Source organism: Colletotrichum siamense, assembly GCF_013390195.1.
Source record: "Colletotrichum siamense strain Cg363 chromosome Unknown KSG_Cg363_contig01, whole genome shotgun sequence".
Lineage (NCBI taxonomy): Eukaryota > Fungi > Ascomycota > Sordariomycetes > Glomerellales > Glomerellaceae > Colletotrichum > Colletotrichum siamense.
This window is the reverse complement of record NW_023501014.1, coordinates 7,036,698-7,053,023: the sequence shown is the minus strand read 5'-3', so window position 1 is coordinate 7,053,023 and position 16,326 is coordinate 7,036,698. Positions and strand designations below refer to the sequence as shown.

The following is a 16,326-nucleotide window of genomic DNA, read 5'->3' as shown; positions in this document are numbered from 1 at the left end:
CGTGACCCATTACCCAAAACATGCCTGGAGCTTCGCTTCCCCCCCCGGGTCGGGTCGCCAGGTCAGGTACCTTGTCCACCGCGCTAGACTTTAGGCGGCAAGGCAGCTTTCCCAGGCGCTGCTACCCCGTCGCCTACCCAGCCTCCTCACCTCTGCGGTGTGGGCGGTGGTGCAATCAACACAGCTCCTTTATCAATCTGACGGGGGTACTTACGTAGTGTGGGAGTCAGCGACAACCTTCAAAACCGGCGCTCCTCCCCAGCTGCGACTGCGCGTGCAAGGCAAAATCCTGCGACAACATCTGAAGCAGCTTGCCACGACACGGGCAAGACTTGCCGAACACGTTTTGCAAACATGGTAAGAACTTCCCTCCTTTCTCCCCTTCTAACGTGCCCCGAGCAAACAAAACAAGCTTCCGTTACCCAGAAACTTTCGCAATCTCTCTCCGAGAAACACGGCCGCATGCGCGCAGTGTGTGAATCACGATATAGAAAAAAATGGCTAATAAGGCGTCTCCGAGCAAACAGTCGACCTCTGAGAGGACGCCGCTCATCTCAAACCCGTCCGATGACTCCCGCCGTCAAGCGAACCCCGACGATGCCTCAGACGACGCCGACCCCCTCCCCCCAGGCCCTTCCCGCCTCCGCGAGATAATCCTCTTCATCTGGGCCCTCGTCGCCACCGCCGCCGTCATCGTCCTTGCCGTCTGGGCGCAGCACCGCAACCAGACTGGCGGCGGCCAGTTCCGCCACCCCACCAAGCGCAACCTCATCTTCATGGTCTCGGACGGCATGGGCCCCGCCTCGCTCTCCCTCACGCGCAGCTTCCGCCAGCACATCAACGGCCTGCCCGAAGACGACGTCCTCACCCTCGACAAGCACTTCTGGGGCTCCAGCCGCACTCGCTCCTCCAACTCTCTCGTGACGGACAGCGCTGCCGGCGCCACTGCCTTCTCCTGCGGCAAGAAGAGCTACAACGGCGCCATTTCGGTCCTGCCCGACTATGAGCCCTGCGGAACGGTCCTCGAGGCCGCCAAGCGCGCCGGCTTCATGACCGGCCTCGTGGTCACCACCGACATCACCGACGCTACCCCCGCATGCTTCGCCAGCCACGTCCTGACCCGTGCCATGAACGACGACATCGCCCTGCAGGAGGTCGGCGCCGGTCCCCTGGGCCGGGTTGTGGACATCATGCTCGGCGGCGGACGCTGCCACTTCCTCCCCAACGGCACCGAGGGCAGCTGCAGACTGGATAGCGAGGACGTTGTCGCCAAGGCGCAAGACGAGTTTGGCTGGAGCTACGCCGGCGACCGCAAGGCCTTCGATGCGCTCCAGCTCGGCGAGAAGGTCAGCTTCCCCCAGCTCGGCCTCTTCGCGCCCGGCGACATCCCCTTCGAGCTCGACCGCCGCAACATGAGCGACGTCTACCCCAGTCTGAGCGAGATGGCCACCACCGCCCTGCGCGCGCTCGAGAAGGCAACGGAGAACAGCGATCACGGTTTCTTCCTCATGATCGAGGGCAGCAGGATCGACCACGCTGGCCACATCAACGATCCCGCCGCCCAGGTCCACGAGGTCCTCGAGTACGACAAGGCCTTCAAGCACGTCTCGGACTTTGTCAAGAACAGCAAGACCGAGTCTCTGCTGGTAGCCACGAGCGACCATGAAACCGGCGGCCTCGCCACGGCCCTCCAGGAGCCCGGACACCTGCCCGTGTACAATTGGTACCCTCGCCAGCTCGCCAAGGCTACCGCCTCCGCTGAGCTGCTCTCCAAGAAGTTCATCCAACACGTCGCCAACAACAAGGCCAAGAGCAAGGACGACCTCAAGAAGTGGGTCAACCAGGAGCTCGTCATCCCCGGCCTCGGCATCGAGAACGCCCACCCGGAGGAGCTCGACGCGCTGGTCAACGACCCGGGCGTGTCGGTGCAGACCTTCGCCGCCATGATCAGCCTGCGCGCGCACATCGGCTGGAGCACGCACGGCCACACGGCGCTCGACGTCAACGTGTACAGCACGGGCGGCGAGGAGGCGATGCAGATCCGCGGCAACGTCGAGAACACCGACGTCGGTAAGTTCCTGCGCAGCTACCTCAACGTCGACGTCGACAAGATCACGGACGAGCTGCGGGAGAAGATGAACATCAAGCAGTTGGGTGCCATGAGCATGCAGCAGCTGCCTGCCGAGGACCCCGGCAGCTGGAGCCAGGAGCAGGAGTACGCCCACCTCTTGTAAGCTTACATGTGATATGAGTCATTGGTTGTCTGGGGCATATTCGGCATATTCTGGAGTTAACGAGCGTCTGTGAATTCTTTCATTGCATAAGGGGGGAAGGCTGGAGGGACCAGTACGTACGCTGGACCATTTCTAATCATAGCAGCAAACGACAGCTAGAAGCATTGTGTGAACATCATTGAATGGAACCACGTTTCCGAACCATGTTTTCGTCTGCCTGGCGGTGATCGGTCTTCGTTGGGGCCAACATGTTTGTGGTGAGTTCGTCGTTGACCGTTCGCGTTGGGTGCAGAGTCCGAGGTGCATAGGTGGCAGGTCATGTTTCACTGGGGCGGTAAGAAGTAAAAAGAGAGCAAGCTGCCGTTTACCAAGGTCCAAAGATCATTCTTCGAACACATCCCGTCTTGTAGGGGAGATATGCCAGAGACAAAAGACGCGGATTTCGACTCGTCGGCCCCCAGATTTGCGAGTTGGCCCATGTGCAATTGCCGTTTTGACTTGCCTTACCTGAGGCCCATGCCTTTCCCGCACTTTTCCCGCATTCAGCCTCATAGAAACGGGAACAAACCTTGGCGTTGGCTTTTCTTGCGCTTCATCCTTCTGCCCTTGTTCAGCCCCTGCTTGTATAGTTGGGTACCGCGGGGGGCCTCGCGTATCGACCCTCACAGAGCGATGTGATATGACGGTGCTAGGATTCTCCCGATTTCGTTGGACGCGCAGGCGACAGTCGTTGTACAGGGGCTTGCCTGACTTGTGCCCCGCGGTTTGCGCATGCCCAGCTCGACAGGCGAGGGCTAGACGCGAGATGGATACCACCTTGGGTGTGCGTCTACCTGGTGGCTGAAAGGATCGACGAAGAGGGAGGGATGGGAAAAGAGGAAACAGTGTTTGCTGCCCGACGCGGGAAGAACCCCTGGTCGAGCAGGCAAACATGCTAGAAGCTTGGGTCCTTTGGGGCCGCATGCTTCTAGGCGGCTTCCACGACAAGTAGCAGATTGTGAACAAGGAATCGTTCCATGGATGTGCATCGAAACACGCAGAGGCTGCTGCCTTCCGACTGCGAACCTTTCGAGTATCCTTATTGGAAGGCTTAGACGGACATTTGTCGGCGGTAAACGTCGCTTGCAGACTGGGTTGCTTTCGAGCTGAGTATTCCTGCTGGTGTGTGACTGAACCAGGAGGTCATTGCAGGAGGTGAGGGGGATGAGGAGAGCAATGTCCTTTTTGGGATTTATAGAGACAATCCCAAAGAGCGGTTGGTTGGGTTCTTACGGCCGGTTACGTTGGGGGGAAATAAGGCTCGGGTTTTCCGCTGTCAATCACCTGTGACAAACCGGCCCCGGGCACCGCCGCCGCCTCGGCGGAATGCGTTCTCTGTTCGATGAAGTTCGAGGACCGCTCACAACCCACCCTGCCGCCCACACCCTTTTGAAGACGACGGCATCGACGACGACAATGCATGTCTCGGGACCAGGAGGGGGCAAACGTGTTGGTGAATCCAGCTGCCTTCTCGTGACATGGTGCTCCACCACGACCCCGAGTCGCCGGCTCCGACAGTGGCCGAAGATACACACGTCTCATTGCCGTGATGCAAAGCAGTTAGCGAGTCCCGACCATCCCTGATGGTCCCCGAATGTGCGCTTTGATCATGTGCATGGGGAAAACAGGACGAAGCAGCCAACGGCTTTGTCCTCACTGGTTACCGACCCGATGGATTCGTAATAACCGGGAAAAGCGGGTGGTCTGAATAAGGACAGCAAAGGCGGGCAGGCAAACATGACGAGGTTTCGTTTGGATATTCGAGACACGTCCTTCGAGCTGGTTGTCAGGAGTTTGCCGCTGTCCATCAGTCTGAGCTAGCTGGGACTGGGCTCGGCGGGTAGAGTTGATGCAGGCGCCCTTACGAGCGATGCATTGTCCCCAAAAATCCTCAAATTCGAAGGGCGGGTTCCAAGCTGTTGATAGGCTGTCACGCATCACGCCGTGCAATGTGACTGCTGCGCCTGCGATCGAGGGACGTTGGCTGGCTCTTGGGTTCGAAATGTTGACCGGAAAGTGCAGGTAAGGCGACGAATTCTTCGGATGAACGCACAAACCTGCATGACATCCTTGGTTGTCCAACGCGCCCGGACCTGAAGACCGGAATGAGTCCTACACAGAGTGGTTGCGCGCGGTTGCGTAGGTGGTGGTGCAGACAAGGCGTGGTCTGGAGCTTTGGATATGCAGGACCGGGGTCCGTTGGGATGCTGGGATGGGTTTCGCAACTTGGGGTGGCCAGTCGTGGAAAAAACCCGTTGAAAGGGCACCGAAAAGAAAACCGGAGAGGGCGCGCGGGGGCGGAGGGGTTTCCGAGCGATCAGGTCAGGCTACCTGCCTGCTAATCTCGCGCGTGGCGTTCTTGTACCCGGCGTGCATTTTCTCTATTGGGAACATTGTTTGCTACCTTACCAAGAAGGAAACCAACCGGAGCTTGTCATGGAGGGGTTTGTTCGGGTGTGTGGGAAGCTGGCCAACTCCTTCACAGTGTGCGCCTTGCGGACGTGCGAAGTTGGAATCCGGGGTGTCAGTTGATACTGTGCCGCGGACTGGTCTCCGATAAGCAATCCGTGTAAGCCAGAACGGACGTGTGTCTCACGGTCATTGTTGGGAGCACACGACAAGACAATGCCTCTGGACCCTGGGCGGAATGGCGACGTCGAGCGGGCGAGGTGAGAGTTGCAACGGCCAGATCCGCAGAGAAAGGGCAATCGTAATGTTTAAGCTGTCTCCTGTTACGTCATGCTTCGGCACCCGGCTCAGCTGCCTCGAATGTCACCTCACCTTCCGCGAGTCAACGCATTCACCAAGCAATGGGAAAGAACTGTGGACATGTACTGGTTGGTATTGCAGTTGCGCTCTACCGATGATACGCCTCTGTGTGCGCCTTTCTTGCTACAATGAACCCCATTGTCTGCTGCTGCTCTCGTTTTGCAAAATCGCAAAAAGCCGGCCCCTCCTTGCGCAAGAAATTTTCGTATAATAACATGACCTCGAAACGCATCAATCCCAGACCAAACCGGGACTGATATCGCCATGTGGCTGGAAAGAGGTGAAAAAAACAGATGATGAATGAGTCCCAAACGCCCAAGCCTCCCTTCAACGCCCTGATAACATGACATGCCTGCCCATCCAGCCCCGGGTCTGGCTCCCTGCCTGAAGTCTCATCCTCGAGAGAAATGTGACCCTGAATCGTCTAGTCATTTTGCTTCCTTGTCTTGGTTCCGTGTGACGCGTGGATATCGATGTAAATGGCCTCGGGTCGACTAACATAGGAGTGCTCTAGGACAAACCAGCGTGGTTGTCCGTCGCGTATCCGCCGTGCGCATTCGCGCCCGACAGAGCTCCCATGCCCGACATGTCGACTTGGCCGTTTTCCTACATGACCGAGGTTGATAGAAGTCGGGCATCGACATCATCCATAGGGAGCTCCATGCTGCCACGGGCCTCCACACCTTGTAGTCGCGACTCCATGTTCTGGAAGCGGGGCTCGTATCCTCCGGCGCGGTTCTCGAGGTTCTCCAAACGCTTGTTCATCTGGTCGAGGGCTTGCTCTATCCGCATGAAGCCCTGGGCCATGTCGTGGCTCATGCGGTCGATCTTGTTAGTAAAGGACCGCATGGATTGGGCGAGCGGCGTGTTTTCCTGGCCGGGAGGGGCGGTCGCGACGCGAGGCTCATGGTTGTGGCTGCCCTCCTGGACGGCGAAACGCCACTGGTTCCCGAGTTGAACTTCGCAGACGGCCTTGGCGCGCCAGGGACAGTCGACCTTGCGCGTGGAGGGGTTGCGCTTCTTTGCAGTGCTGCTGTACTTGACGCCGCCGCGGTCGCATACCAAGTCGTAGCGGGTGGGCTTGCCATCGCGGTAGTTGGAGGCGCGGAGCTTGACAACACCGTAGCCCTGGTCTTTGGCGACGCGCTGGACGGAGCTCAGAAGATCTTCGAAGGAGCGGAATATACCTTCGGGCGGAGGTAAAAGCGCCGGCGGGGGCGCATTCGACATGATGGCGGAAGAGTCCAGCTTGGCGGATGTGAAGGGAAGGTGGGGAAAAAGTGTATCTGGCGACGAGTCCGGAGAGAAAAGGACGCGTCGAAAAAAGGAACGATGAAGCTCTGCTGAAGTGAAGAGAAAACGAGGTGCGGGCGTCAAGGTTTTGTTGGTTTAGCTCAGATGCAGCTTTCCACAGTTGGTAAGTAGCTGGGTTCGTGACGGAAAGGTAGGAACACGGAGAGGTTGGAGTCAGAGAATTCCAATCCGCACGGTCTGAACTAGGTTCGCAGTTAATCCGCCTTCCGGCTAGCTTTTAGCGAGTGTCAGCTTCCAGGATCCCAGCTGCAGGCCTGCACCCCTTGGCGCGGCAGCGTACCTTTTAGGTACCAATGTTCCCTGCTCCTTCTGTACGACGATGCTGCACTTTCCTCGACCGGAGAGATGCGCAATTCGTTCGGGTGCACTTCGTGTCCTGCAGTGGTCTGATTAAGTTGATGGGGGCGAGAGCGATACTGATGTTGCAGCTGAAGTCTCTTTTGTTTTGTTTCCTCCCGTTGTTACCGCTTCTCTCTTTTTCTTTGACAGTTTACCTCCTTGCTGGATTCGCAGCTCACGTGACCCAATAAGTACCGCCCTTCACTTGCTCGAGGCACAGCGACCTTGACGCTGCACCAGACGGCATGAAGTGGGGCCATCTGTGGCCCGCGCCAACCACCTTCCAGATTGACGTGTCGCCGGTGACCACATTCAGCGTCCTTTCCACGGTCCCTGGCTTGGAGCGGCTTCTGGCCCCTACGCTAATTCCCGTCGTGAGCTCTCACTGTCACCGCACCGCACCGCGCCGCGCATCGGAAACACCAACGCTCCCAAGCTGGCTCACCTAAACCACCAACAAATCTCAGACTTGCCTGCCGGCGCAGTGCCTGCTTTGGACCCCAAGTGGCTACTTGCATGAAAGGTGGTACGTTTGCACTTGCACTTTGGTTTTGAGGCGGCGCGCAAACAATTTTGCGCCATACAATACACCTGGATCTGTGTCGGACTGCCAGTGTGCCCGACTCTGCATCTTTACCTACATCCATCGCTGCATCCACCCTCTGGGCCAGGCTCTCAAAGCAACCTCGGTCCGCGGCGCTCGACATATCTATTCGTCCCGGTTTCAACGTCAATCTCCCCCTTGGGGAAACAATTACCGAACCGGCCTTTCAGGGTTTCCATCTCCAAGGGCGACGTCTTCACCCGCATCACCATGGCAAACAACAACCCAGCCATCAAGTCCGAGCCTGGCAATGAGGCGTGGGATGAAGAACGCCTAGAGCAGTCATTGAACCAGCTGAAGCTGTTGCACACCCAGGTCGGTGTCCCCTGCAGTCCTGCCCGACTTCAGTCGAACTGACCCCTCTCACAGCTGCGAGGTTTGCGCACCACGATCCCACGGATGATGGACCCTTTGTCCGCGCATCAACCAACTCGTATGTGCTGCACATCCACGGCCATGAGCATTTTCCATTTTCGTCAGCTAACGTTTACCGCCAGCCAAGGACAAGTTCGCCAGTTTCATCAAGTCAGTAGAGGCAGCCAGAAAGGAGGTGCAGGACTTCCAAGATCTTCGAAAGAGCGAGGAGATGACCAAGATCATGAACCATGCCTCTCAGAGACGAAGGGAAGAGCCCAACGGCGTCAAGCCCTGGCGCGCTACTGAACACCCCGACTGGACAACATTAGAGCCAGAGTCCTCCTCATAGGTTGGCATGACTTGATTTGAACTGTTGCACATGGCGTTGGGGGTTTGCAGGGAAAAGGCGTATGTTCATGCGGCGTTGCTTCGAAGCGATCGGTATCAGACGTCCCGGATAAAGACTCTGAGAATGTAAAAAAGCGTTTGCTTTCCCTTAAGGTTTCCTTCAGGACAAGTGCTAGAATCCATGAAAGGACGATATTTGATTTAGAGACCGCATATGTTTCCTGTGCTACCACTTGTCCGAGGTACTTAATTACTCTCATTGAAAGCGAAGACGATAACGATAACGACAATAGCAAAGATGAAGACGACGAGGACGACGATGATAACGACGACAACAGTAGCGAAGACGACGACGACGACGACGACGACGACGGCGAGGTAGAGTATGAGACTGCAGGAAAAGTAGTCACTCTAGCACAGAAAGATGAGGCAATCTCTTGATGAAACCCGTATAAGTCAAAAAGTCACTGTGAACAATCCTCAAGCCACCGCTGTAACTCATTCTATCAGACACGCAGAGTGCAGGGACATTGATTGACAGTGATCACGTGATGTGGGTTTTTCATTGGCTGCCAGGTAAGCGGGGTGGGGCCTCAGGAAAAAGCCCACAACCACAACCAAATTTCGACGCACAATTCCCATCAGTTTGCGATTCACGACTTCTGCTCAACTAACGTCCGCAGCACCATCAATCAGTCAAAATGGCCGGAGCCCGTGTCACCTACCGCCGCCGTAACGGGTGAGTCTCTTCCCACTCCGAATCGAAATGTCGCGATCGAATTTTTCGAGAGACGGCGTTTGTTTTCGCATCGGCATGCACGCCGTGCAGGTCGAGAAAAAAACGACAAGACTGACTGGGGAAAATTTGCAGCTACAACACCACCTCCAACCGGACTCGTATCGTCAAGACCCCCGGTGGTGAACTCCGCATCCTTCACATCAAGAAGCGCGGCACTGCCCCCAAGTGCGGTGACTGCGGCGTCAAGCTGCCCGGCGTAAGTTCGATCCAAACACCACGGCCGAAACGAGACTCGAAGGACCATCATCTGGGAGCGCCTTGGGCTATTATGGGCGGACACGGAGGAAGGGCGGCTGTCATCAGCCAAGGCTTGCGATCATCTTCGGATCAAGGATGAGCAGGAACGAAGTCGACGGCGCTCTCAGAGGGGACTCTTACGATGTCGAACTTCAGCACGGCTTCACACACGCAGAAAATGCTAACCACTCAAACACAGGTCCCCGCCCTCCGCCCCCGCGAGTACGCCCAGATCTCCAAGCCCAAGAAGACCGTCCAGCGTGCCTACGGCGGCTCCAGATGCGGCAACTGCGTTCGTGACCGCATCGTCCGCGCTTTCCTGATCGAGGAGCAGAAGATCGTCAAGAAGGTGCTCAAGGAGCAGAGCCAGTCCGAGAAGAAGAAATAAACGTCTCATTCTTTCTTGCGTCACACGTCAAAAACCAAAGCTGGCCGGAATGGGAAATTTTAGGGGATTGGTTCATTGCTTAGGTGTTCAATAAGGGCAAAAGGAACTGCATGATACACAAGAATCGTCGGCCACAGGCGGATTGATGACGGTTCGTCTGCTGCTGTGCGTTAGGGCACTCTTAGGCCTCGATACCTGAATGAAAACGGAAATCGAGCCCTTTCAATTTTTTTGTTTGGTTGTCAAACGTGGGATCTCATATTTTTCGTCGCTTTCTGAGTGACGACCCCGCGATTTTCAATCGAGTCGAGGCGCCCAAAAACAAAAGTGGTTTATCCCCCAGTATCGGAATTATGACAGCGAATTGAACTTTTGGCGCCGTCGCGCTCTGAACTCCACGGTATATGATGTGTGACACTTGTGCTTTGGCCTGACATTTTAGATGTGGTTCCCCGCCATCACGACTGGTGGTTTTTTTTTGGTAGCTCAACCTGGTAATCATGACGTTCAAGATGCTGAAGTAGCTCTGCGGAAAAAAATCCAGCTTGTACCCAACTCTTCCGTCAAACAACTCCAACCAGCCCCGACGCAAGCTTCTCGTCTCTACCCGCTGCACCCGTTCACTCATTCGACACAAGTATCTGGCCCGTATTCATGAATTCTCCCGCAAGCACCCGCGTGCTCCGCACATTCGCGCGCGCCCAGCGCACGATTCCCCGATCGCTCCCCCGAGTCTCGACGCCTTTACGAGCCTCAGCAGCTCCTTCGCAAATCGCATGCCTACGCAGTCAATTCCACACGGCGCCGTCAAGGTTAAAGAAGAACAGCACGAACGAATATGAAGGTGGCACCGACTTCAGCGAGCTCGACGTCTTGGGCAACACGCCGACTCCATCGACGTCAATTGACGTCTGCATGTCGGACGGCTTCTCCCTGAACAGTGGCCTCAAGATTCTGGATGGAAACGCTGCCCTGCTTATCGGCGGCGAGGCATTCGAGTGGCGGCCGTGGGAGGCCAAGGGCACGATGAACTTGATCAACGCCAAGGGCCAATTTGAGATTCCCCCAGAGGCGTTTGGCGTGCTGGAGCTGGTTTGGCCTCGACCTGGTTCGTCCTCGTTCTGTCCTCAATAATCGGACACTATACTGACGTGGCTCTTTGCAGATCTTCTCATCCTCGGCGTCGGCCCCAAGATCGTTCCGCTCGCTCCGTCCACGAAAAAGCACCTCAGCTCGCTCGGAATCCGCGTGGACGTGCTTGACACGGGAAATGCGGCATCGCAGTTCAACCTGCTTGCTACGGAGAGGGGCGTCGATGAAGTTGCGGGTGCCTTGATTCCCATTGGATGGGTCGAGGGCAAGGGCGCTGCGTGACGTGCTCACGATGGGGAGACCATATGGACCGCCCTGACTCGGGTTGAGGATAGGCTCCTCGCCAGAGTGCACACGTGGACGGAGAGAAGCATTCAAGACGGCAGACTCACGATGATCCTCCATCAGATGGGGACTGCATAGAGCATCGAGATCTAGCTTCCTGAATGATGTGGGATACCCGGGGCCGGCCACGTCCACAAACCTCACTGCTCCTCGCTACCCCGCCATGCAAATTCCTGGCGAGATCACTCTCAAGGTTCTCGCTGAACGCTGTACCACCACCTGTCTTCTTGCACAAAGCCAGCCACCACTGGCAAGAGATCACAAGACGCAGAGACTCTGCAATGGCTCATATCATAGACCAAAGTGTAATATTAAAACCACAATTTACATAATTCTCATGTACAATTTTCCCAGCTTCTTCTCGATCGCGTACGTAATCAGCCTTGCCAGGTCCCAGCGCGGGCGCTGATTCGCAGCGAAGCTCCAATTGGCCAAAAATTCCAGAGACAAGGAAACCAATGGCAGCGTTTCCCCGGGCCCAGGTGGAGGAGACATGACGAACTGTTGGCTGAGAATGGGCAATGACATAAATTGCCCAAAGACAAAAGTTTGGTGCCTTGCTCCCCACTGAAAGTATCTCTCGCTGCCCGCTGCCCGCCTGAGTGGTGCCTTCTGTGAGGCTCGCTTTTCTTGCCTACCTAGAAGCATCTTATCTCTCACTTTCCCCAGTTTCTTCCCATCGCAGCGGTATTTGTACGGAGCAGCTGGTGGCGCATCTCCTGCCTTAGAAACGGCCTGCCCCGACCACGTTCTGGCCTGCCTCCGTCTCAGTCGATCCCCTCAGATCTCGACGCTACCTTGCCCACCTCACCTGCGGTCTGATTAAAAGGAAGCCGCCTCTGCTCTTTCCTCCCTGCAGTGCTCTGGGCCTCGCGCCCAGTTGCACACAGCAGGTGCGACGGTGGAATACCCGCGGAAGAGGAAACTGGAACTGGGTCCTTACTTCACAGCGGCTACCCGATTTTGAGTCACATTCCGTGTGACCAGATCTCATCGTTATCTCGGTCTATCTCGCCCACACTCACTCCATTTTGTTTACCTCCCTCCCCCCAAGTAGCGAACGGTTGAGAGATCGTCGGGCTGTCATACCCTCCCGGAACGACACACACAAAGATCGCCATTTTTTCCTTGCAGCGCACTACATTTTGGAGATACCCGCGCTTTATTCCGGCTTCTGTCTTGTCAGACCAGGTTTATTATTCCTCTTCTTACCGTTGTATTTGCAACCCTTTCGGTGCCGGTGGCCAAGACGCGTCTAGATTCCGGAACGACAACCCACATACCCTCGGTCAACATGGGAGACCAACAACAGGCCCGCGGCGGGTGGTGGTCCAACCCCCACGACCCCGAGTCCACGGACCCGGAGTTGTTAAAACAGAATTCAGAGATACGCACGTTCAAAACAGATCGCTACACTTATGCTGATATCCGCATATTCTACAAACGGCATCAACAGGCAGACCAGCTGCCCAAGCCATCCATCCCCTTGCTCGTCTTCATTCACGGGTTGGGAGGCTCAGTGGCACAATTTCACCCGCTGCTGACCAGCCTTGTCCACATCTCATCATGTCTGGCCATCGACCTGCCCGGATGTGGGCGATCCAAGTTTGCACAGACGTCATGGGATGCCTACAGTCCGGAAGCACTGGCTGAGCTGCTGGAAGTCATCATCGACGAGTACCGCCAGAAGGAGCCTGACCGCAACGTGGTTCTCATCGGCCATAGCATGGGCACGACGATGTGTGCACAACTGGCTAGCCGCAACACTACGCACCGAACAGATTTAAGAACACACATCGTGGGACTCGTAGCGATTTGCCCCGTCTCTGGACCTCCACCAGCTGACAAGACGGCGCTGTTCCGCAAACTTTTGTGGGTTCCCGGCTGGCTTTTCGATCTGTGGAGGGCCTATGACCGATGGGGAGGACCGCAGAGTGCCAGCGTGAGCCGGTTTGTCGGACCGGGAGCAGACCTCGAGCTGCGCAAGCTGCAAGACCGGTTTAACAACCAGAGTCGCACACCGGTATGGCGCCGTATGGCTTGGGGGTCTTTACCCACGTTCAAGAATGGCGTTGCCAGGGGTGGTGTGCCCGGAAAGGACGTATGGGCCGGCGTTGACGTACCCGTATACCTTGTTGGCGGGGAGGCAGACAAACTAACCCCTCCTGGCGAAGTCGGCAAGATCGAGGAGTATCTTCAAACCAAGGCACCGCTGTCACCAGAGACGGGTTCGGAAGATGGCCATGAGACCGTCGTCGACTCTGCTGCGCCAGTCAACACCTCCCAAAACGTCACCGATCATGTGCCTGAGAGCATCGACGACATCCGAGATGAGGACTTCCAGCGAGACAGACGACTGGATGAAGGTGCAGACACGACTGAGGACCCCTCTACGCCAGATGAATCATCTCCTGCAAACCTTCCGCCTCAGCCTCGACATCCCACCAAGGTGGTCAAGTCAATCATCATCCCGGCGCCTGCCAATCACGCTGTACTGTTCATGCCCTCGACCGCTCGGGTTCTCGCCCATCACATTTCCGACTTCCTAGCCTGTCACGTCACCGGTCGCTTCTCCCTGAAATGGCAGCTGCAGCACCTCTCGCGTGAGGGCAAGTGGGACGTGAAGAACCTAGCCAAGTGGAAGAATGTCGTACCGGTATCGCTCCCGATAGGGCCCAAGGGCAAGCCTGCCGTCTTCCGGGCGATGAAGACTTTGCGAGAAGCCGACGATGTACACTGCCCTGCCGAGTTCGTCAAGAACTGGGGCAAGATTATCAAGGACGTTGTTGACATCAGTCACGACCAGCCTGTCTACGATCCTAGAAGCATGGAGAAGGGCGGCGTGCGCTACCACAAGTTCGCCACGGTGTCCAAGGTTCCGCCCAGTGAGGGAGAAGTTGCGCATTTTGTGGCGCTTGTGGACAAGCTGAGGGAAGAGCAGAAGAAGAGAGCTGAAGAGGAAGGATGGGAAGCGGTCGACGGAGAAAACCAGGTCATTGGCGTTCACTGCCATTACGGGTTTAACCGCACGGGTTACTTCATTGTATGCTACCTGGTCGAGCGGTGCGGACTAGGTGTGCAGGAGGCGATCGACACGTTTGCGGAGGCGAGACCTAATGGGATCCGACACTCGCATTTCTTGGACAAACTACATGTACGATATTCAGGGGCGAGGAAGACAAACGAGGGGGCGGAAGCGTCATAGGCAGTTCCCGAGCAGACATCTCATGTCTTGCTTTTCTGTGGGAGTGGCACAGCTGCCCAGCGAGGAGGAACGGTTTTGTTAGGTTTTGGGATCGGAAGGGTTAAGAGACAGCGATTTTAAATATTCACAAACATTTCTTACACCTTTGGCAAGACCCTCCCCTCAGCGCTGGGCTCCCGTCTCAGCTTCTGTCACACATTGTAGCTTTGACTTGATAGCTTAATGAAGCAGAAGCTTGAATTACTAATTCCTGTTGATCCGTCAGTACCTCATACAGGTCTCGCAGTCAACCACACAAGTAGAAAGATGTGTCTCTGTTGCCTTTTGAATGTCGGAGACACCGAGTTCAGCATTGTGTCCTCAGCCTGGTCAAAGTTAATGTATGTCCTCAAGGGACCTACTTCATCAACCTTGATTGCCAAATCCTCCCAAAAAATGATAAAAGGGGGATTTCAGCAACGAATCTTCTGTAAAGACGTCCAACCTTCATATCATCTCTTCCGAGTTAAACAACACCATTCATCAGTAAGTAAGTCCTGAAAGACTTATCGCTTTCTCTTCTAATTAACACGAATTACCAAGCAAGTCTATGTCCTCAACAACTACATCAATAACTACAACTACCACTACAATAGCAACTGCATCAACAACTACAACAACAATCACAATAACAACTACAATCACAACTACAACAAAAAACCCAAAATGAACCGCTTTCGAGTCTACGCAACCAAGACCCTCTCGGGCACCGTCACTTCGCCGCGTACGTTCCACGCGTGCAAGCTCAGCCACGACTTCGGCTCCGCGCCAGCCCCCAAGCCGGCACAACAACAACAAAACAACACCATCGCAGCCGCGGACATCGAGTCCCACGTCCAGAAGCTGGCGGCGCTGGTCAAGAGCGCCAGGGATGCGACCGAGCGGATCGAGGGGCACGTCGGCGTGCGGGGATGTATCGTGGACGACGGCCGCAAGCTCGCGGGCCCGTTGTACAGGGCGATCGGGTTCGATGTGAACGTCTTTCAGAAGGTGGACAACGCGGATGTGATCCGCCGGAAGTTGGCCGCGTCGTTTTCTGGCGAGGGTATGGTCAAGGACGAGGGCGAGGGCGGCAAGGTGTTGGAGAGGTTGAGAGAGGTGCAGGGGGAGATGGGGGAGGTGCTTGGACGGCTGGAGGCGGTGGAGAGAGAGTCGAGGGTGCCGGTTGGAGGGAGGGGGAACTGGAGGGGTGGGAGGTTTCTGGATCTGGATTGCTTGTAGTTCTCTAGTCTTTGTTCCGTGAGTGAGGTCTTCTTGGAGATCTATGGCTCAAGTTCGGCGACATACATTCTTGGCTTTGAAGATACCCAAGCAACTTTTTTGGCTACTGCCAGGAATAGTTCATGAATTGGAGGCACAGCAGTTCAAGTATAAGCAATCAATCTACATTTATATGTGAAACTACACCAACTTACGTCCCTTATCTCATTGTGCGCAGGCTTTGCGATGAGTTTTCGCACCGTCAGTTAGCCATAGAGGTGCGTGCCTTAAACTCCTATGGAGAGATGCAGGCCACTTGGATGGTTCAGAGGTTTCTGGTGATCAGGGTCGCTGTCACGATTTTTCTCTTTCACCCTTCCGGCTCTCCAAGAATTCCTTTTCGCAAAAAGAGACATTAGGGTCTCCAAAAGGGTAGACCAATGTGTTCCAAACAAATAACCTACCTTCTCTGGATCTAATCTTCCTGGTCAGCAAATTTGTAGCAGGAACGACGAAACAGATTCTATTAGCCATACATCAACCCGGAATCGGATGTAGGCCAGACTGATTGTAAGTTCAAGCGTGCTTTCGCTACTTGACTGTTGATCTCGACGTCGTTTGCGACTCAGATCAAAGAGGCGTATCTCGGCTCTACGGACCTGTACTGCCTGACCCTTCGCGATCCTAACACCACTCTTCATCCTATCCGTTCTGGATTCACTTGCAGAAGGTCATGAATTCACCTATTACGGAGGCTAACGAGCACAGTACCACATCACTGGCGACGAGACAAAGATTTTTATTCATATTTCAAGTCTGCAATAGCCAAAATGTCGCAAATATCGCCTCCAAAACCGCATCATTTGGATACTCCAATATACCAGCTGTTTTGCAGCAAAGCCGGGAGACATCTAGCCGCAATGTCTTTAACGACCAATTTACCTACATTGAATGCGCCGGTAAAGGCGGTGGTGCACATCGATATCTGGGAAGCTCTGTTCGACCAACTTGCTTTTC

At 55.5% G+C, this 16,326-nt stretch overlaps 6 protein-coding genes across 6 annotated transcripts; 5 read left to right on the top strand and 1 right to left on the bottom strand.

The window, feature by feature from the left end:
* Positions 1 to 497: 497 nt before the first annotated feature.
* PHO8-0 (Repressible alkaline phosphatase) lies at positions 498 to 2,234 on the top strand (the record flags this gene model as incomplete). Its single annotated transcript, XM_036633638.1, has 1 exon — positions 498 to 2,234. One exon carries the CDS (start codon positions 498 to 500, stop codon positions 2,232 to 2,234), a length of 1,737 nt encoding a protein of 578 aa, XP_036501501.1.
* A 3,414-nt stretch (positions 2,235 to 5,648) lies between these two features.
* Positions 5,649 to 6,272, bottom strand: CGCS363_v001788 (PKS-NRPS hybrid synthetase; the record flags this gene model as incomplete). Its single annotated transcript, XM_036633637.1, has 1 exon — positions 5,649 to 6,272. One exon carries the CDS (start codon positions 6,270 to 6,272, stop codon positions 5,649 to 5,651), a length of 624 nt encoding a protein of 207 aa, XP_036501500.1.
* Positions 6,273 to 7,509: 1,237 nt separating this feature from the next.
* Positions 7,510 to 8,005, top strand: CGCS363_v001787 (uncharacterized protein; the record flags this gene model as incomplete). The annotated part of the gene is made up of 3 exons (XM_036633636.1): positions 7,510 to 7,614; positions 7,669 to 7,732; positions 7,797 to 8,005. The coding sequence occupies 3 exons, from the start codon at positions 7,510 to 7,512 to the stop codon at positions 8,003 to 8,005; spliced, it is 378 nt and encodes a 125-aa protein (XP_036501493.1).
* Positions 8,006 to 8,705: 700 nt separating this feature from the next.
* Positions 8,706 to 9,428, top strand: RPL34B (60S ribosomal protein L34-B; the record flags this gene model as incomplete). Its single annotated transcript, XM_036633635.1, has 3 exons — positions 8,706 to 8,743; positions 8,876 to 8,999; positions 9,240 to 9,428. The coding sequence occupies 3 exons, from the start codon at positions 8,706 to 8,708 to the stop codon at positions 9,426 to 9,428; spliced, it is 351 nt and encodes a 116-aa protein (XP_036501492.1).
* A 654-nt stretch (positions 9,429 to 10,082) lies between these two features.
* ndufaf3 (NADH dehydrogenase [ubiquinone] 1 alpha subcomplex assembly factor 3) lies at positions 10,083 to 10,802 on the top strand (the record flags this gene model as incomplete). Its single annotated transcript, XM_036633634.1, has 2 exons — positions 10,083 to 10,536; positions 10,594 to 10,802. The coding sequence occupies 2 exons, from the start codon at positions 10,083 to 10,085 to the stop codon at positions 10,800 to 10,802; spliced, it is 663 nt and encodes a 220-aa protein (XP_036501495.1).
* Positions 10,803 to 12,159: 1,357 nt separating this feature from the next.
* Positions 12,160 to 15,585, top strand: Rngtt (mRNA-capping enzyme; the record flags this gene model as incomplete). Its single annotated transcript, XM_036633633.1, has 3 exons — positions 12,160 to 14,019; positions 14,653 to 15,273; positions 15,580 to 15,585. The coding sequence occupies 3 exons, from the start codon at positions 12,160 to 12,162 to the stop codon at positions 15,583 to 15,585; spliced, it is 2,487 nt and encodes an 828-aa protein (XP_036501494.1).
* Positions 15,586 to 16,326: the final 741 nt, after the last annotated feature.